Source organism: Coregonus clupeaformis, chromosome 13, assembly GCF_020615455.1.
Source record: "Coregonus clupeaformis isolate EN_2021a chromosome 13, ASM2061545v1, whole genome shotgun sequence".
Classification (NCBI taxonomy): Eukaryota; Metazoa; Chordata; class Actinopteri; order Salmoniformes; family Salmonidae; genus Coregonus; species Coregonus clupeaformis.
In genome coordinates this window covers 40845858-40870242 of record NC_059204.1, presented here as the reverse complement: position 1 = coordinate 40870242, position 24385 = coordinate 40845858, and the positions used below count along the sequence as shown (strand labels likewise).

Sequence of the window (24385 nt, the reverse complement as noted above, 5' to 3'; positions counted from 1 at the left end):
ACTTCTCCACAAATAGCCCATGGATGTAGTGTACTGTCTGACTGAGAAAGAGCCTGTGCTAAGCATTATCCAAACCACCCATGTGCTCTGTTGAATCTGATTATGCATTGAGGTAACTAGACAGACAAACAAGGTAGGAAAATAATACATCAAAGTGCTTGATGATGATGATGATGAGGATGATAATGGATTATGGTGGTAAGGCCAATGGTTGGTTTATATATGGCAATACATTCATTATATTGTCATATTTCTGTAGAATCGTCTTGCTTTGGCCTTGGCTAATATAACTTGACAATAGGAAAAAAGACATAGACAAGGAAATGAAAGAAAGAGATAAGGAGAGAGAGAGTGTTTATCTGTCAACGTTGAACCTCTCTTGTCTCTGTTCCTTCTTAGAGTAGGACCAAAGTAAAGTGCATTTTCAATGTTTTGTTTATTTGGTGTTGTTTCAAGCCTCTTCATTGCCTTTTAAAAAATGCAACCAAGTCCATGGGCTAGTTGTATTCACTTAAAACTACACTGAACAAAAATATAAACGCAACATGTAAAGTGTTGGTCCCATGTTTCATGAGCTGAAATAAAAGATCCCTAACATTTTCCATACGCACAAAAAGCGTATTTCTCTCAGTTTTTGTGCACAAATATGTTTACATCCCTGTTAGTGAGCATTTCTCCTTTACCAAGATAATCCATCAACCTGACAGGTGTGGCCTATCAAGAAGCTGATTAAACAGCATGATCATTACACAGGTGCACCTTGTGCTGGGGACAATAAAAGGTAACTCTAAAATGTGCAGTTTTGTCACACAATACAATGCCACAGATGTCTCAAGTTTTGAGGGAGCGTGCAATTGGTATGTTGACTGCAGGAATGTCCACCAGAGCTGTTGGCAAATAATGTATTGTTCATTTCTCTACCATAAGCTGCCTCCAATGTCGTTTTAGAGCATTTGGCAGTACATTCGAGCGGTTTGCTGATGTCAAAATTGTGAACAGAGTGCCCCATGGTGGCGGTGTGGTTATGGTATGGGCAGGCATAAGCTATGGACAACAAACACAATTTAATTATATCAATTGGCAATTTGAAAGCACAAAAATACTGCTACGAGATCCTGAGGCCCATTGTGAGGCCCATTTTTTTTTTAAGGTATCTGTAACCAACAGATGCATATCTGTATTCCCAGTCATGTGAAATCCATAGATTAGGGCCTAATAAAGTTATTTCAATTCACTGATTTCCTCATATGAACTGTAACTCTTTGTAGTCAATATGCAAATGATGGGCATTGTCATTGGCTAGTTTGAATTTAGACAAGAGTCTCTTAAATCATAAAGTACACTGCCCCTCTAATTGAACAAATGTTTTTATGCACCTATGGCCTGTTAATGTATGGATTTATACAGTGCATTCAGAAAGTATTCAGACCCCTTGACTGTTTCCCCATTAGTTACAATACAGCCTTATTCTAAAATTGATTAAATTGTTTTTTTCCCCTCATCAATCTACACACAATACCCCATAATGACAAAGCAAAAACAGGTTTTTAGATATTTTAGCAAATTTATAAAAACGGAAATATCACATTTACATAAGGATTCAGAACCTTTACTCAGTACTTTGTTGAAGCACCTTTGGCAGCGATTACAGCCTCGAGTCTTCTTGGGTATGATGCTACAAGCTTGGCACACCTGTATTTGGGGAGTTTCTCCCATTCTTCTCTGCAGATCCTCTCAAGCTCTGTCAGGTTGGATGGGTAGCGTCACTGCACAGCTATTTTCAGGTCTCTCCAGAAATGTTAGATCGGTTTTAAGTCCAGGTTCTGGCTGGGCCACTCAAGAGCATTCAGATCCTTGTCCAGAAGCCACTCCTGCGTTGTCTTGGCTGTGTGCTTAGGGTCGTTGTCCTGTTGGAAGGTGAACCTTCGCCCCAGTCTGAGGTCCTGAGTGCTCAGGAGCAGGTTTTCATCAAGGATCTCTCTGTACTTTGCTCCGTTCATCTTTCCCTCGATCCGGACTAGTCTCCCAGTCCCTGATGCTGAAAAACATCCCCACAGCATGATGCTGCCACCACCATGCTTCACCTTAGGGATAGGGCCAAAGAGTTAAATCTTAGTTTCATCAGACCAGGGAATCTTGTTTCTCATGGTCAGTCCTTTAGGTGCATTTTGGCAAACACCAAGTGGGCTGTCATGTGCCTTTTACTGAGGAGTGGCTTCCATCTGGCCACTCTACCATAAAAGCCTGATTGGTGGAGTGCTGCAGAGATGGTTGTCCTTCTGGAAGGTTCTCCCATCTCCACAGAGGAACTCTGGAGCTCTGTCACAGTGACCATCGGGTTCTTGGTCACCTCCCTGACCAAAGCCCTTCTCCCCTGATTGCTCTGTTTGGCCGGGTGGCCAGCTCTAGGAAGAGTCTTGGTGGTTCCAAACTTCTTCCATTTAAGAATGATGGAGGCCACTGTGTTCTTGGGGACCTTCAATGCTGCAGAAATGTTTTGGTGCCCTTCCCTAGATCTGTGCCTCGACACAATCCTGTCTCGAAGCTCTACGGTCAATTCCTTTGACCTCATGGCTTGGTTTTTGCTCTGACCTGCACTGTTGACTGTGGGACCTTATATAGATATGTGTGTGCCTTTCCAGATCATGTCCAATCAATTGAATTTACCACAGGTGGACTCCAATCAAGTTGTAGAAGCATCTCAAGGATGATCAATGGAAACAGGATGAACCTGAGCTACATTTAGAGTCTCATAGCAAAGGGTCTGAGTACTTATGTAAATAAGGTATTTCCGTTTTTTATTTATTTTGTATTTGCAAAAAAAATGTTTTTCGCTTTGTCATTATGGGGTATTGTGTGTATGTTGATGAGGAAAAATGTTTATTTAATCAATTTTAGAATAAGGCTGTAACGCAACAAAATGTGGAAAAGGCAATGGTGTAAAGTACTTAAGTAAAAATAATTGAAAGTACTACTTAAGTTGTTTTTTTGAGTATCTGTACTTTACTTTACTATTTATATTTTTGACAACTTTTACGTTTACTCCACTACATTCCAAAAAAATTTAAAAAACTTTTTCCTCAATATATTTTCCCTGACACCCAAAAGTACTTGTTACATTTCAAATGCTTAGCATGACAGGAAATGGTCCAATTCACGCACTTCTCAATAGAACATCCCTGGTCATCCCTACTGCCTCTGATCTGACTCTCTAAACACAAAATGCTTCATTTGTAAATGAAGTCTGAGTATTGGAGTGTGCCCTGGCGATCCGTAAATTTAAAAAACATGGAAATCGTGCCGTCTGGTTTGCTTAGTATAAAGAATGTGAAATTATTTATACTTTTACTTTTGATACTTAAGTATATTTTAGCAATTACATTTACTTTTGATACTTAAGTATATTTAAAACCAAATACTTTTAGACTTTTACTCAAGTAGTATTTTGCTGCGTTACTTTAACTTTTACTTAAGTCATTTTCTATTAAGGTATCTTTACTTTTACTCAAGTATGACAATTGGGTACTTTTTCCACCACTGGGAAAAGGGGAAGGGGTCTGAATACTTTCCGAATGCACTGTATAACATTTCCACTATAAAATGGAAATGGAATCAGCTATTGTCTCAGAGATACTGCCATTAAATTAATGACCTCCTATAAAGGCTTTATTTACAACCTCTTATCAGGTCAGCTTTTGACAACCTTGATTTATATGAGATTGTGGTTTCTCATTTGGAGCCAGGCCTTTCAACAAAGACAGCCCCATGTGGCCCCACACATGGACGGTCTCACGACGAAGGAGCCCATTTACGGTCAGATCATATAAAACATGGCCCAGTGTTTAATTAGCAAAATTGAAAAGAAGAAGTTGCCTCTATTCGCGACATGTCACACCCAAGGCCATGATACACAAAGAGCTTTTGTGACAAGGGAATTTCTCCCCTTTAGTTTTTTCTTTGTGTTGACAATAGGGAGAGAAAGATGTGGTGTGATTTCAGCAGTAAGTAATGTGTTGCACTTGAATTTGTTTTAATTTCAACGATGTGAGGACACATCATCAGCCCTCTGTCACTGCAGGGAAGTCACAGCGCTGGGAGCATGTGGTCAGTACTAAAGCCCCTTCCGCATAAACACAGGCACACACACACACACACACACACACACACACACACACACACACACACACACACACACACACACACACACACACACACACACACACACACACACACACACACACACACACACACACACACACACACACACACTCACAGCACTAACAGTCTTATTCTATCCCTTTTCATCCCCATCTTAGTCACCCATACCCTCTCTTTCCCTCTCTCACATAAATAAACACATGCATACACGCTCCCACATACACACTCCTGACCACTCCGGCACACAGAGGAGTCATGCCCATAGGGGGCACAGGGGCACGTACAACCTCAGATTTTTCCTGTTTACTACTAGCCACCTAGCAATTTTATGAAGTTGGCTTTAACTAGCCCAGATAGGTTCCCAATCTCCCAACCTCATAACTAGCTACCAAGAGGCCATTTCAGGCTATTAATCAAGTTAGAGTAGCTAGGTTGTCTAACTATCTTAGTTGGGATGCCTGCTGTCCAGGTTGGTAGACTTTAGAAAAACAAGTAATAACTAAATGTACTGAATAAGACTCACATTCCTTTCAATCTTTTATCCAGATTTTAGCAGAGATGCAGAGAAGCATATATACAGTGGGGGAAAAAAGTATTTAGTCAGCCACCAATTGTGCAAGTTCTCCCACTTAAAAAGATGAGAGAGGCCTGTAATTTTCATCATAGGTACACGTCAACTATGACAGACAAATTGAGGAAAAAAAATCCAGAAAATCACATTGTAGGATTTTTAATGAATTTATTTGCAAATTATGGTGGAAAATAAGTATTTGGTCACCTACAAACAAGCAAGATTTCTGGCTCTCACAGACCTGTAACTTCTTCTTTAAAAGGCTCCTCTGTCCTCCACTCGTTACCTGTATTAATGGCACCTGTTTGAACTTGTTATCAGTATAAAAGACACCTGTCCACAACCTCAAACAGTCACACTCCAAACTCCACTATGGCCAAGACCAAAGAGCTGTCAAAGGACACCAGAAACAAAATTGTAGACCTGCACCAGGCTGGGAAGACTGAATCTGCAATAGGTAAGCAGCTTGGTTTGAAGAAATCAACCGTGGGAGCAATTATTAGGAAATGGAAGACATACAAGACCACTGATAATCTCCCTCGATCTGGGGCTCCACGCAAGCAAAAATCCCAGAACCACACGGGGGGACCTAGTGAATGACCTGCAGAGAGCTGGGACCAAAGTAACAAAGCCTACCATCAGTAACACACTACGCCGCCAGGGACTCAAATCCTGCAGTGCCAGACGTGTCCCCCTGCTTAAGCCAGTACATGTCCAGGCCCGTCTGAAGATTGCTAGAGTGCATTTGGATGATCCAGAAGAGGATTGGGAGAATGTCATATGGTCAGATGAAACCAAAATATAACTTTTTGGTAAAAACTCAACTCGTCGTGTTTGGAGGACAAAGAATGCTGAGTTGCATCCAAAGAACACCATACCTACTGTGAAGCATGGGGGGTGGAAACATCATGCTTTGGGGCTGTTTTTCTGCAAAGGGATCAGGACGACTGATCCGTGTAAAGGAAAGAATGAATGGGGCCATGTATCGTGAGATTTTGGGTGAAAACCTCCTTCCATCAGCAAGGGCATTGAAGATGAAACGTGGCTGGGTCTTTCAGCATGACAATGATCCCAAACACACCGCCCGGGCAACGAAGGAGTGGCTTCGTAAGAAGCATTTCAAGGTCCTGGAGTGGCCTAGCCAGTCTCCAGATCTCAACCCCATAGAAAATCTTTGGAGGGAGTTGAAAGTCTGTGTTGCCCAGCGACAGCCCCAAAACATCACTGCTCTAGAGGAGATCTGCATGGAGGAATGGGCCAAAAATACCAGCAACAGTGTGTGAAAACCTTGTGAAGACTTACAGAAAACGTTTGACCTGTGTCATTGCCATCAAAGGGTATATAACAAAGTATTGAGAAACTTTTGTTATTGACCAAATACTTATTTTCCACCATAATTTGCAAATAAATTCATTAAAAATCCTACAATGTGATTTTCTGGAATTTTTTTCTCATTTTGTCTGTCATAGTTGACGTGTACCTATGATGAAAATTACAGGCCTCTCTCATCTTTTTAAGTGGGAGAACTTGCACAATTGGTGGCTGACTAAATACTTTTTTCCCCCACTGTATATATATATATTTTTTTTTTTACCACCATTCAGGAGGATGCAAACAGCTCAAGAGGTATGTTTAGATGTGCAGAAAAATATGCATATTTTTTTACATAGAAGATTGATGATTAAGCATAATCATTATGGCTCTAGATTGCAGGAAAAAGCTGTTTCAAGTGTTTGAAAAATGCTAAGTTCTCCAACCACCCTCCAGCATCCTCCCATACTTTGTGTCCCCTCAGATTCTTGGGGTGCATGACGCCCCTGCCAGCACACACGCCACATACGCAGGCAGACACACAGACTATCTGTCACTTTATTCCTAGTTACAGTATATGTACTATACATATCTACCTCAATTACCTCGTACCCCTGCACATCGACTCAGTACTGGTACCCCTTGTATATTTACATTTGACATTTTAGTAATTTAGCAGACACTCTTATCCAGAGCGACTTACAGTTAGTGAGTGCATACATTTTTCATACTGGCCCCCCGTGGGAAACGAACCGCTCTACCAACTGAGCTATATAGCCAAGTTATCTTTACTCATTGTGTATCGTTACTTTTATTATTACGTGTTTTACTTTTCTATTATTTTCTTTCTCTCTGTGTTGTAAGTAAGCATTTCACTGTTAGTCCACACCTATTGTTTACGAAGCATGTGACGAATGCAATTGGATTTGTTTTGATTTGACACACACACAAGCAAGCTCAGACTGCATGAGAGGCTGCCTATCTCTTTGCATCAGAGGATCTTTTTGTACTGAGATCCCTATCCTAGTCACCATGATTAGAGTTAAAGTGCACATCCCAGACGGCTTTATCTCACTTTTCAGTCCACCTTAATCAGGGGGATAGAATGCTAGCTGCTGAAGTACAGTACATGTTGTCTTTGGTTGGTTTTAAGATATGCTATGATAAGATGCACAATACAAATTCAATACTGTAAGACAGCCATGACTTCTGACAAACCATTAGGCCTATAGTATATTTTTTTATGTTGCGATCATCGTTGAGGATAGGACAATTTTGGGATCAAGGTCCATCCAAATTCCAACTATCACATGATGACAACTTACTAGTACAGAAATAATTTTGTGTTACACATTTCTCCAAACAAGGTTGTCCGCCAAACCATGTGATCACGGTGGTCAGGTGGTCATATCAGTCAATAAGTGCTGAATAATTAAGGTGATGGTCAAATAGGAGATCCCATAGAAATGACACCATGAACTGAAAGCCGCTAATTACATGATCTTTTAGCAGCTCACCATTTGGAGTTTTAAGTGGTCTTAAAGGACTGTGGGAAATCTAATAAAAACCAGTTGTCTGTAAATTGTTTCAGTAAGTCTTTTTCTCCTCTGTTATCTACATCTTCCAACATTTGACCGCCATTGGCAGTTACTTTTAAAAGCTTTGTCAAATTATTTATAGGCAAATTTGTTTGAAAAAGGGAAATTAGCACAATTGTATCTCACTCTGTCTATATGTCCGTCTTCAATATCATTACATGTAGACAGCCTTCTGTGTAATGGAATGTAGGAATGGATATTAAATTCCTTTACTGTAGTAAGTTTTCTCTACTTGAATTTGCTGCAGGGTTTAGTTCGAGGTTGTTGACTATCTTAGTCTACTGTAGTAATATGGGTGTGTTTATAGCAATGTGTTGTCGAACTATACTCCAACCTGCTGTAGAGTACTCTGACTACTATCACAAGGTTGAACTATGAACTTAAACAAGGTGTGGTCATACACATCTGATTTAAATGGCAATTTACATTGCAGGGCCAAATATTAGTGGAATGGACAGTATATCTCAGACAAGTGACAGCATACAGCAGCCTGAGGGGAGTAGAACTCGTTAGCAATGTGATTTAACAGCCCCAGCCACAGACAGGGACGGCCAGCCCACAGAACAACACTGACCCAGGGCTTCTGGTTCCTCCTGGTTCTGACTGGCCCCTTCCCACCATGCATCTGTAACACATATGATAGGCCTTTATAAAACATGAATCATTTAAAAGCATTATAAAGCACATTCATGTATTTGTATTGAATTAATATTTATAATGCATTATAAACTGCGGGTTTGAGCCCTGAATGTTGATTGGCTGACAGCCGTGGTATATCAGGGTATACCACAGGTATGACAAAACATTTATTTTTACTGCTCTAATTATGTTGGTAACCAGTTTATAATAGCAATAAGGCACCTCTGGGCTTGGTGATATATGGCCAATATACCACGGCTAAGGGCTGTATCCAGGCACTCCGCGTTGCGTCGTGCTTAAGAACAGCCCTTAGCCGTGGTATATTGGCCATATACCACACCCCCTCGTGCAAAATGAGTAAGAGCTCAGAGTATATTTGTTCTTTCTTTTTTTCATATTTTACAAAATGGAGGGTATTGTGTATGGCTGTCATGGTCAGGGAGATTCGTCATTTAGCGGATGCTCTTATCCAGAGCGACTTAACAAGAACAATTAGGGTTAAGTGCCTTGCTCAAAAGCACATTGACAGATGTTTCACCTAGTCGGCTCAGGGATTCAAACTAGCGACCTTTTGGTTACTGGCCCAACACTCTTAACCGCTGTGACAGTGTGTTACATAATCAAACCGCTAGGCTACCTGCCGCCTGCTACAATGAGCCCTGCTTTGTAGTATGAGGCTGTTCAAATCAAACATCACACATTGTTCTCTATCCTACTGTGATTGTTGTTTCATGGGTTAACAATACCACAATACAAGTTCTCCCAATACTGTACTTCCATGTAGTAATTTTTAAATGAATTTGCTAAATGCCAGTTGACCTCTCAGTGAATACTTAAATTGTTAAAGGCCATTCTGCTAAGCTGCCAAAAACATAGATATATTGTGGGTTGCTTTGAGATCAAATGTTTCTCTCATGTTGTGTTATCTCATTGTGTTGTAAATCTCTGTTGAGACTGCTAGTTTGTTCTCTACAGCTGTGTATTATTTCTGCTGGATGTCCTGGGCTGCTACTGTCTTTTCTGTGGGCTGCGTTGGTGCTTGGCTGTGGGTGGAGGGGCGAAGAGACTGGAGCATGGCTCTGCCTGTGTCTCTGTCTCTGTCTCTGCCGCCGTCATTGATTTGGGCAGAGGAGCGGGGATCATGAGTCACCAGTGTGCTGCGGTGCTCTGGATCCTACCAAGGGGAATTCAGTGTAATGATCTTGTACAAGAGTCACAAAACAAAAAGCAAAGCCTCAGCCGAGTCCGTGCCAAGTGGCGAGAGAGCCCGGCTTAGCCATCACCTCCATCCCACACCCCTCCCCCCTGGAGAACACACTTTAAATCTAGCTGTCATCACCGCTGAAATGGGTTTTATGGTCTGAGCTTCCACCGTTAACAAAGCTTGAAATGTGGGTGACATATCACTGGTGCTGCGAACATGCCCGTCTCGCCCCTGGGCCCAGAGCTAGGCATCCCTAGGCCTCTCCTCAATACTGTCTTCCTACTTTGCCGTGTGTGTGTGAGTGGGTGGGTGGGTGGGAGGTAGGTTACCTTCATATAAGAGTGGATATTGAAATGAAAGTTATGCCAAATGGAGAGGCATTGTCTCTAGACAAATAATGACGTGAAAGATCAGTACAGGCCCAAGGCGGTTACTATGTCTTATTTTTTAAATATTTTACATTTTTAGTCATTTAGCAGACACTCTTATCCAGAGCGACTTACAGGAGCAATTAGGGTTAAGTGCCTTGCTCAAGGGCACATCGACAGATTTTTCACCTAGTCGGCTCGGGGATTAGAACCAGCGACCTTTCGGTTACTGGCACAACTCTCTTACCCACTAAGCTACCTGCCACCCTTTCTCAGCATGCCCATTATACATTTTCATCCCGACAACGAAAAGGTTGACACTCTCTTCCTGTGTAGGTGCCTCTGGTACGTCCTATTGCCTGGCTGGCCCTCCCGTGGAGCCAAATTCAGAAGCTGGCGTGTAGCAAACATTCTTTGATGACTCCCCTAAACCTGGCCTGGGGCTTGGTCACAGTCTGCTGTAAAGCTCCTGTCCTGGGGGTTGGTCCCAGTCTACTGTAAAGCTCCTGGCCTGGGGATTGGTCCCAGTCTACTGTAAAGCTCCTGGCCTGGGGATTGGTCCCAGTCTACTGTAAAGCTCCTGGCCTGGGGATTGGTCCCAGTCTACTGTAAAGCTCCTGGCCTGGGGATTGGTCCCAGTCTACTGTAAAGCTCCTGGCCTGGGGATTGGTCCCAGTCTACTGTAAAGCTCCTGTCCTGGGGGTTGGTCCCAGTTTACCGTAAAGCTCCTGGCCTGGGGGTTGGTCCCAGTCTACTGTAAAGCTCCTGGCCTGGAGATTGGTCCCAGTCTACTGTAAAGCTCTTATCCTGGGGGTTGGTCACAGTCTACCGTAAAGCTCCTGTCCTGGGGGTTGGTCCCAGTCTACAGTAAAGCTCCAGGCCATTTGTGTTGTTGGTTCCAGTCAAAGGACCAGGGACATTCCAATGTTCCAGGATCCTGTACAGTGTGAAGCTCAGTGAGGGGCCTCAGCGATGTGGAGTAGGAGTCTGAAAAGTCAGCCTGGCTGTGCCACACATCATTCAGCCACAACCGTAAGCACCTGATCTCCCACTAAGGGTGTCCCAGGCCCACACTCTAACAGTCTAATGTGTTTCAGTGCCAGTTCACCCCTCAGCCATGGTATTAGAGCACGGCCACCAGTCCCCCTCCACACGCAGCCCTCTTTTTACTGATTTCATTCCCCATTGAGCTCAAATGAGTCCCAGCTGCAGCCTGATCTTATTTGTAATGGCAGAGCAGTAAATGTAGTCATGAAACAGCACAGTCATTGCAGTGACATTGATGCTCAGTACAGTACAGTATGTGCATCTCACTGACCGAATGCACAAGTTGTTTATGAGATTCAAGCATGTCTTCCATCTGAGAAGGCGAGGGCTAGCTTTATTCATGCCATCATAATAGCATTGTTCATCTTCTTTGCTATATTATCTGAACAGTATCCAATGTAACGCGCCCCCTCAAGTCTGTTTATGAGAGCGGAATGGCTCCCACAGAACATTTACTCTATACGTATGCAGAGAGAGTGATTCCCATGCTGTGAAATGTGTCCTTTCTAAACATTACTCGTAATTTATGCATACAAGCCCATCTGTACAAGGCTGCATATATCAGCAACAGCCCTTCAATCTTTTATGCGTATATTCCTATGATGCTCCAATCTAAATTTCACCCCACACCTTTAGCATTTTGGAGACAAACTGTTCTTGGTGTGTCACCACATGTTAAATGATGGGCCGTTTTGCATGTGGGCTCATTACATAACCCACTGTAACGCAGAGCAAAAGTAATGCCCATTCAGCACAAAACAGGAGTGTGTTGTCAGAACAGCAGGATGGATGCTTGGGAGTGCAGGATTGATATCTATCCTGATGAAGAGAGAACAGCAAATGATTTATTGCAGAGGGAGCAGAAGGCGAAAATGCTTAAGGAGGAAGCATAGCGTTTTGCCTTTTCTTACTGCTCTGCTCTGAGTCAAATGAGGTGTGTATGTGTGTGGGGGCAGGGATGTCATGCAGGGGATTGGAGGGGCTTCATCTTCAAATTCAAAGTGTTGTTTCCAGCAACTTTGAACTGAAGGAGAAAAAAAAAACGCTGATGGAAATTACACCCAAATGTATCCCAGCGGTCTGCGAAGTACAGAAACCATAGGTCGCACACCGGTGAGGTAACTCGCAGGGCATTTCTTTCCTTTACAACTCCCTTTCTCATGCCCCCAGTCACGCCCTTTTTGCAACCCCAGTGATTGATGGGAGGTGTGTCCTTGAGCGGGCCGAGAGGGACCGGCCAAGGACGGGATGCGGCTATCCAATTGTTCAGATAGATAAACAAGGAAATAAATGTCATTTACGGCACATAGTGATCGATGCCAACAGCCCCAATGCCAGGAAGCATGCTTAAAAGCCCATCTCATTACTTAACCTCAGCTTTCTGGAGTCACTGGATGGTTTTGTTGGATAGGGCCACCTTTCTTTCTGTCCTGTCTCAGTGTCTTCCCTTAATTTACTACCTCTGCATGCTCTGTCCCTCTTTCTCTCTCTCTCTCTCTCTCTCTCTCTCTCTCTCTCTCTCTCGTACTCTCTCATAATTTTTTTAGTTTTGTCATTTTAGCAGACGCTCTTATCCAGAGCGACTTACATAAGCAATTAGGGTTAAGTGCCTTGCTCAAGGGCACATCGACAGATTTATCACCTAGTCGGCTCGGGGATTAGAACCAGCGACCTTTCGGTTACTGGCACAACACTCTTAACCACTAAGCTACCTGCCACCCCTAGTGAAATGATCTCCCTTCATTCATCCATGATCGTTAAGTGTCAGAACTCAGAAGGCTATTTCATTTGCATGAGTTACATTAATTGTATGTCTGATCTCAGTGCCTATGATAAGATGATATAGTATTTTGGTTTACTGATGCACTCATACAGCAGGTCTGCATTCATTAGCCTGTGGCTTCTCAACCACAGGCTTGTCGCAGGTGGAGGTTCTGTTACCATAAATGGTTGAGGAAAGCAATGAACATCGTATGAGGGGGAGTCATTTGAAGACAGGCTCGCCAGCATGCAAATAGGGATACATTGAGTAACTCAATTTATGTATCTACCACTACATCTCTGCTGTCACTACTGCGTCAACCGTCATGGCTACTACTATCAGTAGTAATATTAACAAATATATCAAGATGATAACCACAATGTGATTGACAAATGATGATGTTGTGGACTAATTATATATGATACCCTTGTTTGTCTCCAAAGTGCTCTTAATAGTTGGGGTGTTTCCAATGACTATTAAAGCATAATGAGCCAACCCTTATTTATTACTCATAGCTTCCAGCTACACATGTTGGAAATGTCAACAATCTATTGATGATGACAAATATCAGTTTTGAGGGGAAATAAAGATATTCTAGTTACTTCCAGAGACATTCAATCCCTTGTCTCAAATTAGATATGCGTATTGGCACACATGACTATAAGGTCATACGTTTGATAAATAGGAAGCATTACAAGGCGACACAGCATGCAGTTGTTTTTGGTTTATTGTCTCAAGAAGGAGCTTTCATGACAGCAGTGGCCATTGAATACAAAAATGAGTGAAGATTCAACACAATGTATGTAAAGCACCGTGCTTCACTTGTAATGTTATAGTGAGAATGCTGCGCAGTTGCCATGGAACCCTTTGTTGCTAAGCAATGAGTCGATTCTTAGATTTTTTATATCAGAGGCAGAGTGGTATTTTCTGTGCAATGGCGTTATCCAGCAAATTTGTTTTCAGTTTGCAATTGACTGCATCCATGGACACAAACCTCACAAATAATTCAATTACACAAGAGTAACATGAAATGGGCACAAATCAAAGTACAACAACATCAACTTCCTTATCATCTACAGACTACTACTGCATTCACCACCTGAGAAATAGCAGTGTTTTATGACAAGAAACCCCTTTCATGAATCTACATCTTACCTTACTATATCTATGTATATTTGTGTTCTTTGTAAGGCATTATAAAACACAGTCCTTTTTCTGGTGATCAACAGCAAAACAGAGGATAGACTCAGTGAAAAGCCAGTAGAGGCTTCATGGTGTGTACTGTGTACAGTATATACACTACTTGACCAAAAGTATGTGGACACCTGCTCGTTGAACATCTCATTCCAAAATCATGGGCATTAATATGGAGTTGGTCCCCTCTTTGCTGCTATAACAGCCTCCACTCTTCTGGGAATGCTTTCCACTAGATGTTGGAACATTGCTGCGGGGACTTGCTTCCATTCAGCCACAAGAGCATTGGTGAGCACTGATGTTGGGCGATTAGGCCTGGCTCGCAGTCGGCGTTCCAATTTATCCCAAAGGTGTTCGATTGGGTTGAGGTCAGGGCTCTGTGCAGGCCAGTTGTCATGCTGAAACAGGAAAGGGCTTTCCCTAAACTGTTGCCACAAATTTGGAAGCACAGAATCGTCTAGAATGTAATTGTATGCTGTAGCGATAAGATTTCCTCAGGAGCCTAGCCCGAACCATGAAAAACAGCCCCAGACCATTATTCCTCCTCCACCTAACTTTACAGTTGTCACTATACATTGGGGCAGGCAGTGTTCTCCTGGCATCCACCAAACTCAGATTAGTCCGTCGGACTGCCAGATGGTGAAGCGTGATTCATCACTACAGAGAACGCATTTCCACTGCTCCAGAGTCCAATGGCGGCGATTTACACCACTCCAGCCGACGCTTGGCATTGCGCATGGTGATCTTAGGCTTGTGTGCTCCTGCTCGGCCATAGAAACCCATTTCATGAAGCTCCCAACAAACAGTTATTGTGCTGACGTTGCGTCTAGAGGCAATTTGGAACTTGGTAGTGAGTGTTGCAACCGAGGACAGGCGATTTTTACGCGCTACACGCTTCAGCACCCGGCAGTCCCGTTCTGTGAGCTTGTGTGCCTACCAGTTCGCGGCTGAGCCGTTGTTGCTTCTAGACGTTTCCACTTCACAATAACAACGCTTACAGTTGACAGGGGCAGCTCTAGCAGGGCAGACATTTGAAGAAATGGCAGAAATTTGAAGAAATGGCTTGTTGGAAAGGTGGCATCCTATGACGGTGCCACGTTGAAAGTCACTGAGCTCTTCAGTAAGGCCATTCTACTGCCAATGTTTGTCTATGGAGATTACATGGCTATGTGCTCAATTTTATACACCTGTCAGCAACGGGTGTGTCTGAAATAGCTGAGTCGACTAATTTGAAGGGGTGTCTACATACCTTTGTATATATAGTGAACGTATTAAAAAAAGGTAGAACTGCCTCTGTGAGCATATTCAGGGCGTAGTGGGAGGTGTTGGCTTCATCCTGACACGTTTAGGGCCTGATGTTCTAATGTCACGATATCTAATCACCAACATGCATCCCAACACCAGCTCCACCATCAGCCCCAACCCTACTTAAATAATTAGGATCATAAATCTAACCCGATCCACTGCGAAACCAGCACTTTCTCTGGCGTGCAGATATACTGTACCTACTGCGAGTGAATCCCTCTCAGTCCCCAACCTCCTACTGTAAAGCAATTTGAGATCATTATTATCGTCTTTACCTGTACGACAGAAAACACTGCCAGGGATAAAAACATGCTGAGGGGGGATTGTTGCCCCTGAAGAGGGAGCCAGTCTAAATGGCCCCATCCACCTGAGGTATTCCTGAAAACACTGGCTGTGTGTTTCATGGAGCATCTCACAGGCTTCCAGGGACGGGTCCCTCTGTTTAATAAAACCCAAACCTAGGCACTGCAGAGATGCCACCTGCTTTGCATTTGTCATTTAAATATGGACACAGATGATGGGGCCATCTGGCTGCTGAGTGTAAAAATTGAGGAAAAGAACACAAGTTTAAGGAAGCAGTGGACCTGCTCAGAGAAGCCCAAAAGCACAATATACAGTAAATAGAGAGAGTAGAGGCAAAATGTCCAACAAAGAAATGCAGAGAGGAGTGAGGAATCTGTGTGCTATGGCTTGGAGGGGTCTAGAATGCAGCTCTATTGACAAACTTTTTTTTCTCATTCACTGGTACTATCCATATATTATTATTTTTCAATGGCAGACACAGGAATTTAGTGCTAATGTTTCCTGCCCTATTTTATCATTGTATGTTAGTGAACTGTGATTGTGTTATTGAAATATTTCGGAAAGTACTCATGCTTTTTTCAATGTTGCTCTCAGGATTGGTAAACATTTAATGTTGATGTTTGTCTCTGCATTAGTGTTGATACTAACCTCAGAGGTGATGAATTGCAGGTTGTGCACTTACTATGCTTCTTGGCATAGGGACCAGACCCACCTTTGCCAATAGATGCATCAGATACTCACAGCCTTTATCAAAGACACTGAGATAAACAACTGTAAACCGCGGATTAAGAACATCCATTCTTCTTCTGTTAAATTAAAACTGTGGCAAAGTGGTAGAATTTGTTTGGTTCCTTGAGGGCTGTGCCCTCCTTGGCGGGGGGAATGTGCTGAGATCAGAGAGGCGAGAGGAGACTGGCAGACAATCAAAGATCAGGAGATGAAGTGCCTGGATGCTGGATGCTGGATGCGGAGTTGGATCCAAGCCAGACTTTATTAAAGACTATTTTCTATACTCCACACTACTTTAATGTGCCACATCAATACCTGGCGAGTTATGGGATTCAGCTGGAAGTAGTCCCTACTCCGGGAGATCAGGTCAGAGTTTGTCGGCAAACAGCATCAGGTCATGCCAGTCAGTGGCTTAGATGCGGCTTATTTGAGAAGGCAGTGGAAAGTGCTGACACACTGTGATGTGATAATTGCTAATAGTAGTTGGGGTTTGGCTCTGGACATCTATATTCCCCCATCTCTTTCACACACACACACACACACACACACACACACACACACACACACACACACACACACACACACACACACACACACACACACACACACACACACACACACGCACACACACACACACACACACACTTACAATAGCACACACACACACACACACACACACAATAGCACACAATAGCACACAATAGCATACACACAAGCACGCACATATGCATGCACGTACACACTAGCACACAATTATCTGATTTGAGATCCTGCTTCTTCCATTTTCAGATGGCACTTATGTACAAATATCATTTTTTAAATCTCAAATATGTTCCGATGTGAAAACATGAATTGATAGAAACAGTATATCTGAGGATCTCAGGCTGCTGTTGCCGAAGCAATATTTCCTTTCAGCTCACGAAAGTGCTGCTGCAGGTAAGTGCTTTTATTTTGAGAAAGCCACGGTGGCAAAGTGGATCCCTCTGTTTCATTGAAGCAGGGTCAAAAATATGCAGTGAGAGAGAGAGAGAGATCTTTGTGCTTTCTGTTTACAACCAGTGAACAAATGTACTTTGACATCTCTGGGGAAAATTGTTACTGGTTGCCTTCACAAAGCGCAATGGAAAATGGCCCCACTTTTTCCTTCCTTATTTTTAAAGAGATGGGTCAGGGAATATGACAAAGCTGCAGGGCATTTAAGAGAGATGTGGGCTGCCGTGTCTACATGGAGGAGAGGGTGAAAGAAAATAGGATTACAAAATAAAGAAGAGAGAGGAGAGATGTGCACTCTCAGTCAAGTGCTGTGCTGCTTAATATTTCAGGGCCAGTATTAGGAGAAACATGGTAATTGTCCGATCTTTCCAGAGTAGGCCGGAGCAGGAGTCATCTGCAGATTATTTGAAGGAAGGAAGGAGAGTACACATAAACAATGGTCATGGATTTGAGATAAACTCAGAAAATCTCTGATTTCATTTTACTCCAATGAAAAATGACCACAAACTGAAAGGCATTCTGAGATGCAGTTACAGAAGCCATACTCTCAAGACCATCTTTCACACAGTCCTCGCTCTCTGTTTCTTTGTCTGTGTGTTGTGTCTCTGGAGGGAAGGTGGAACACCTTTGGCTGGATGAGTGACAGGGCCAACCTCCTTTGCCTGGCGTGGTTTGAGAGATCTTTTGTTCAATGCCCAACGTTGCAGTACTTTACAAAATGTCCTGTTGTGTGTTTTGTGGGTAAACCACCTCTGAAATATTAATGCAACTAAGAAAACATTGCTGTTGGCAGCAAGCCAGCCATTTCAAAAGCCCACAGGCAGTATGTTTCTCATAAGCAAATCTGTGATTCACACCTGTTGAAGTAGACAATGCGCAGGTAACTGTTCAAGCAACTCTCCCAAGCGCTGGTCTGTGAAAAGTGCAGATTTCTTCTCATATCAAAGTAGGAATTTACTAGACCATAATGGCTACTTTGGAAGCTCTCAATTGTATGAAAGATAATGGAAACAGATGTTGTAGTTAGACAATGCTTCAATAAATGTTTTAGATCCTTACTGTAACAGCTTTATCTGCTTATCTGTAACTGCACGGTACATTACATGTACATACAGGACATACCCTAGCTGTATGGAAGTGTCTTCGCTACTTACGCAACTCTTAGCTCAAGGGAATTTTAGTTCACCTAAAATATACTGCTGTAGTAAACCTGCATTAAACCCAGTGGTTAAGATGGTTCTTCCCCGGCCACTGCTGAAAACAGGAAGAACCTTTGGAGAAGTCCCGCAACAAAAGGTTGGCTGTTACTCTCAGCCTTTTCTGTGAGCGTTTGGTCATTGTTTTTGTGGTCACAATTCCTTTCTCCTTCACCTAATCATCATGATTCAGTGGTCTGCTAACTGAGAAAGGACTAATTTATCCCTTGTGGGGGTGACACAATTCCCTTGTGCAGAAATGTTGCCATTGTTACAAATCAAGGAGTGAACATTTGGGGTGAGGGGAGGAGGGTGTCCTTGTTTTGAGCTCCAAAGTTGGCACTGCATTAATTATCGCCAGATGTTGTGAAGGTGAAAACACCTACAGTATGAAAAAGCCCAACTTTTAGAACGTTCAAAATGTCTTTCACTTTTTGGGGGGGAAGTGCAATGCACTCTTGGCCTTAAAGGTTGTGAATTAAACATGTGTATCCATTGTAATGTCAGGTTACAGATTTAGCCAGGTTCTATTTCTATCACTGACATATTGTATGCAGATACACTGTATCCTCCTCATTGATTGAGCAGATGCTCCTATCCAGAGAGATTCACAAATGAAGTGACATTCAGAGTATATTCTTTGTGTCAGTACTGTCAGTATGTTTCTGTTGTTTTCCAAAACAAATGCCTGCACTTACCCTCATCGTCTAGACAGAGAGCTCTTAAAGTACAATCTGTGGCACTTTGACCATTCCACTATTTCAGCATCATTCTTTGACACAACCTCTCAATCTTTTAGATGATGGATAAACAGTATATATGGATAGGTGCAATTATGTTAAATATGCACACATTTTCAAAGAAATTACTAATTGAACTCTGATACACAAGAGACGCAGTCTTTCTCGCGCCCTGTAGTCACATGTTCTGCACAGCACTTCTTAAAACCAAAGATTCAGGATTAGCTTTGAGGAAAACAAAATGACAACTGCTATTTCTTATGGGGGTAAAGGTCAACCGGTATATTCTAATATCCTTGATTTTAACAATGGTTAAAGCACTCCCTGGGGCAAGGAACTGTAGAGGGCTGACTAACTCCACACTACGAAGGCAAAGGCAGAATTTAGTAAATTTGTCATACACAGTACTTGAGTATATTTGGGGTTAGTTTGAAAACTTTTTTGACCTGCCATTTGCTATGACTTTGTTCATAGGCCCACACACATAATTTTGTTTTATTTGTTCTTTTAACTGACTCAACACAGATCTAGAGTCCGTTATAAAATCCAGGCAACTCTATACTGAAGGGCAGCTATATCTGAATAGAACCAAAACTGTAGGAATATTTCCTTTAAAGGTCCAATGCAGCCGTTTTTGTCTCAATACCAAATCATTTATGGTTAACAATTAAGTAGCTTACAGTGATTGTTTTCAATTAAAATGGTCTGCCCAAAAAAATGCTTCTTAGCCAAGGGCAGTTTCTCAAGCAAGAATGTTGCTAGGACTGTCTGAGAGTGGTCTTAGTGGGGAGGGAAAAACTGAAAATGAGCTGTTATTGGCGGAGAGGTTTGTAACTCTCTTTGTTATTGGTCTATTAACTAATTTACCACATGGTGATGTCCAGGGCCATAACCAGGGTATCTGATACAGTCTCTGAGTGAGGGGCAATGGGGGCCCCCTGGAGGTCAGCGCCCTTGGGCATGTGCTCTGTGTCTCTGGTCAGTAATTCGGCCATGATTACTACAAGTTTAGATAGCTGGCTAGACTAACTAGACTAATTTACCAATCTAAAAAATGTTCACTGACATTTTAATTGACTGTCAGTGAGTGACATATAACAAGAGGAAAAATGCTGATGCACAATTAAGTTTTGAAATTGCACCTTGTGTATTCTACTATTCTCACTCTCAACAGGAAGTTGAGACCCTGACTGAGTTCCTCCCAAAAGATGTGTCAAAAAATAAAAAATAAAAGAATGCGGCATCCTCATATGTAGTTATGGCCCTGGTGATGTCAACATGGAAGGCCAAAACTCCATCTCACCAAAACAGGCTGAAATTTCAGGCGGACTTTTCAAACAGCTTTTACACTAAAAGGGCATTATCATAATTTTCACAATTTCACAGTATTATTCCAATCTCATAGTGTGGAAATACATATATAACATAGGAAAATCATGTTTTTGACTGCATTGGGCCTTTAATTATTCACTTTGATATTGCTGAATATCAACACACCTTTACATCCTTTTCTTTTCAATGTTTACGTTTCTTGTAAGGAGAAAGCAGTAGGATGAGATAATCAAAGATTACGTGATTTCGGGGCAAGAATATTGACCGTGAAATTAGCACGATGTACCTGAATCTCATATGGATTACAATTTTATGAAGATTAAAGAAAGATTTAGTCAGATTTTATATGGCTGTTTAAACACAGTGATCCTAATAAAGCGAGGCACTGCTCTAACCTCCAAAAAATTGGATTTGACTATTCATCATCCTCTACATTTTTGAGTCTTTTTGTTCCACCAATATGTTCTTACTTTAAAGTCTGCAGACCTTTTTGGTCACTTTCCACATGCTGTATGATAAAGGTCAAAGGGTTTAAGTAATGCTGGTCTGTTTTCTTCACGCCTATCTCGCTACCATCAGTGGTCTCCTCCTGCTCGTATGAGGCTTGTTCCCACAGTGACACATTTATGACAGTTTTCCCAAGAATGTCTGATTCACTCTCCCACATCAGAAATGTCCAGGTCCAGTCTCATGCGTAATGCATCTAAAGAAAATAGTTATATCATGGTATATACAGTAACATCATGATCATTATTGAGATAATCCAGCATGTAAAGATAATTTGATTATTTTCTTATCTTAACATTAATAATAATAATAATAATTGATTACATTTGTAAAGCGCTTTTCATTATACAGAATAATCTCATAAAATATATATTTTTAACCAAATAGAAAAAACATTCCTTGCTTATTGCATTCTACTTTTGCAAATAAAGTACATTATAATGTGTATACGTGTTGTCCTATGATATGTTAGAAGTGTATTTTTGGCCCAGTGTGAATAATCGTGTGAATTTGATGTGTGACTGTACCGGCTCTTGTGTTCCCTCAGGTGCCCCAGTCATCGTAGGAATGAGCATCAACATCGCTAGCATTGACTCCATCTCAGAAGTGAACATGGTGAGTTACAAAACACCTTCTCTTACAGTAGCACTGTCCATATAGTACATCCACTCAATGTGTCCGTTTTTATTTATTAGGGTTCGTGGTTAAAGCATGAAGCACCCATTTTATAAAACACCATTTTGATAATTTAATTAGCTTCATTTAACTATACTGAACAAAAATATCAATGCAACATGCAACAATTTAAAAGATTTTACTGAGTTACAGTTCATATAAGGAAATCAGTCATTTGAAATAAACTCATTAGGCCCTAATCTATGGATTTCATATTGCTGGGAATACAGATATGCATCTGTTGGTCACAGATACCTTAAAAGAAAGGTAGGGGCATGGATCAGAAAACCAGTCAGTATCTGGTGTGACTGTGGCCTGTGGAATGTTGTCCCACTCCTCTTCAATGGCTGTGCGAAGTTGCTGGATATTGGGGGGAACTGGAACACACTGTCGTACAGGTCAATCCAGAGCATCCCAAACATGCTCAATGAGTAACATGTCTGGTGAGTATGCAGGCCATGGAAGAACTGGGACATTTTCAGCTTCCAGGAATTGTGTACAGATCCTTGCAACATGGGGCCGTGCATTACCATTCTGAAACATGAGGTGATGGCGGCGGATGAATGACACGACAATTGGCCTCAGGATCTCATCACGGTATCTCTGTGCATTCAAAGTGCCATCAATAAAATACAATTGTGTTCATTGTCCGTAGCTTATGCCTGCCCATACCATAACCCCACCGCCACCATGGGGCACTCTGTTCACAAGGTTGACATCAGTAAACCGCTCGCCCACACAATGCCATACACGTGGTCTGCGGTTGTGAGGCCTGTTGGACGTACTGCCAAATTCTCTAAAACGACGTTGGAGGTGGCTTTAGGTAGAGAAAGGAACATTCAATTCTCTGGCAACAGCTGTGGTGTTCCTGCAGTCAGCATGCCAGATGCAAGCTCCCTCAAAACTTGTTGTGTGACAAAACTGCACATTTTAGAGTGGCCTTTTATTGTCCCCAGCACAAGGTGCACCTGTGTAATTATCGAGCTGTTTAATCAGCTTCTTGATATGCCACACCTGTCAGGTGGATAGATTATATTGGCAAAGGAGAAATGCTCACTAACAGGGATGTAAACACATTTGTACACACAATTTGAGAGAAATAAGCTTTTTGTGAGTATGGAAAATGTTTGGTATATTTTATTTCAGCTCATGAAACATGGGACCAACACTTTACATGTTGTGTTTATATAATATATAATATAATAATATGCCATTTAGCAGACGCTTTTATCCAAAGCGACTTACAGTCATGCGTGCATACATTTTTGTGTATGGGTGGTCCCGGGGATCGAACCCACTACCTTGGCGTTACAAGCGCCGTGCTCTACCAGCTGAGCTGTTTATATTTTTGTTCAGTATAGTATTGACTCAGGGGTGTGATTACTTATTTAAACAAGATATTTCTGTACTTCATCTTCAATCAATTTGCAAAAAAATCTAAAGACATGTTTTCACTTCTTGTGTGTAGATGGGTGTTAAAAAATATATATTTTATAAATGTTGAATTCAGGCTTTAACACAACAAAATGTGGAATAAGTCAAGGGGTATGAATACTTTCTGAAGGCACTGTATGACCTCCACATATGGTGTGTTTCAGGTGTTATATTTTTGTTCAGTGTATTTGCCATGCAATACCATTTTAATCAGTCATATTTGCTCTTGCAAACGTTGGATAACCATAGACATGTTGGGCATCTGTTTTGCTTGATTATATTACATATTTAACTTGTTTTTATTAGAGGGCGGTGAGAAATCAGGCTCAGTCTTGTGCATCTTTAAAGAAGACAATATGGCTGGTGTGTCTGCAATGACATCATTCTGTCGCTCTGTTCTCCCTTGTATTTTATTTTATTTAATGTGGCACAGTCACACTCAAGAGTTCACTCTCCCCACAAGCCAGAGGAGCTTTGTTATTTTGTTTTGGATTTGTTCTCCCTGCAATATTGCCATTTGGAATCACTAGAGGATTTGTATCCAGTTTCAAGCAATAGCAGATTTTATTTTTAATTTGTTAGAGGTAGTCACTCATGTATAATGCAGTTTTCTTTATTTTTAAGAGCAAGCACGTGAGGCGCTTTGATATATTCATTTTGAAGTTATTTCAGAGATTTATTTTGTACTCTGGTGTTTTTGAAGACACAGCAAGTTTTATCTTATGTTTTATGTTATTTTTGTTTCCCTGGACATTTGAGAAGGTAGCATCAGGTGCAAGGCTGAAAAGGTTGAAAAAAGTTCCTGTGAACAAAGACAGACACAAAACAATATGACTAGCTTGGTTTCCATCCATTGGGAGACAGATATCAATTGGAGACATAATATTAAAACATCCACATTAAAACAATATGCGCATTTTCCCACCAGAGATGTGTTTGCGTCAAATTGACTTGTTGCGGATTTTCAACTCTACTGATGGTTTTCTCACAAAAAATGTTGCGTTATATAGCGAGTGTGCCAACCCTGGAATTGGCACGTGCACTCTAGCCAACAGCTCACAGATACAGTGCGGGTATAGCCTACATGATGAGATTATTATGGACAAAAGAGCGAGATTATTTGTATTTGTCAAACGGCATCCAAGCATCGATGATCATGTCACCAGAATAAGACCCTCAATGTTTATTGGAAAGGAGCATCAAGTTCATCATAACCTATTTTATCTGTAGCCTAATAAACTGCATGCTTTCCCGACAAGTCATAGTGGGAGGACCACACTACATGTCATCGCGTGACTCCAAGTTTACTTCGATATGAT

General features: G+C 41.8%; 1 protein-coding gene across 2 annotated transcripts in view; it reads left to right on the top strand.

The window, feature by feature from the left end:
* The window catches only part of LOC121579467 (gamma-aminobutyric acid receptor subunit beta-4-like), a 47166-nt gene that overhangs the window by 5122 nt on the left and 17659 nt on the right, over positions 1–24385 (top strand). For both annotated transcript variants that reach the window (XM_045224424.1, XM_041894068.2), the window contains exon 3: positions 21505–21572. In XM_045224424.1, coding sequence (XP_045080359.1) covers positions 21505–21572 — 68 coding nt within the window. The remainder of the gene's footprint in view (positions 1–21504; positions 21573–24385) is intronic.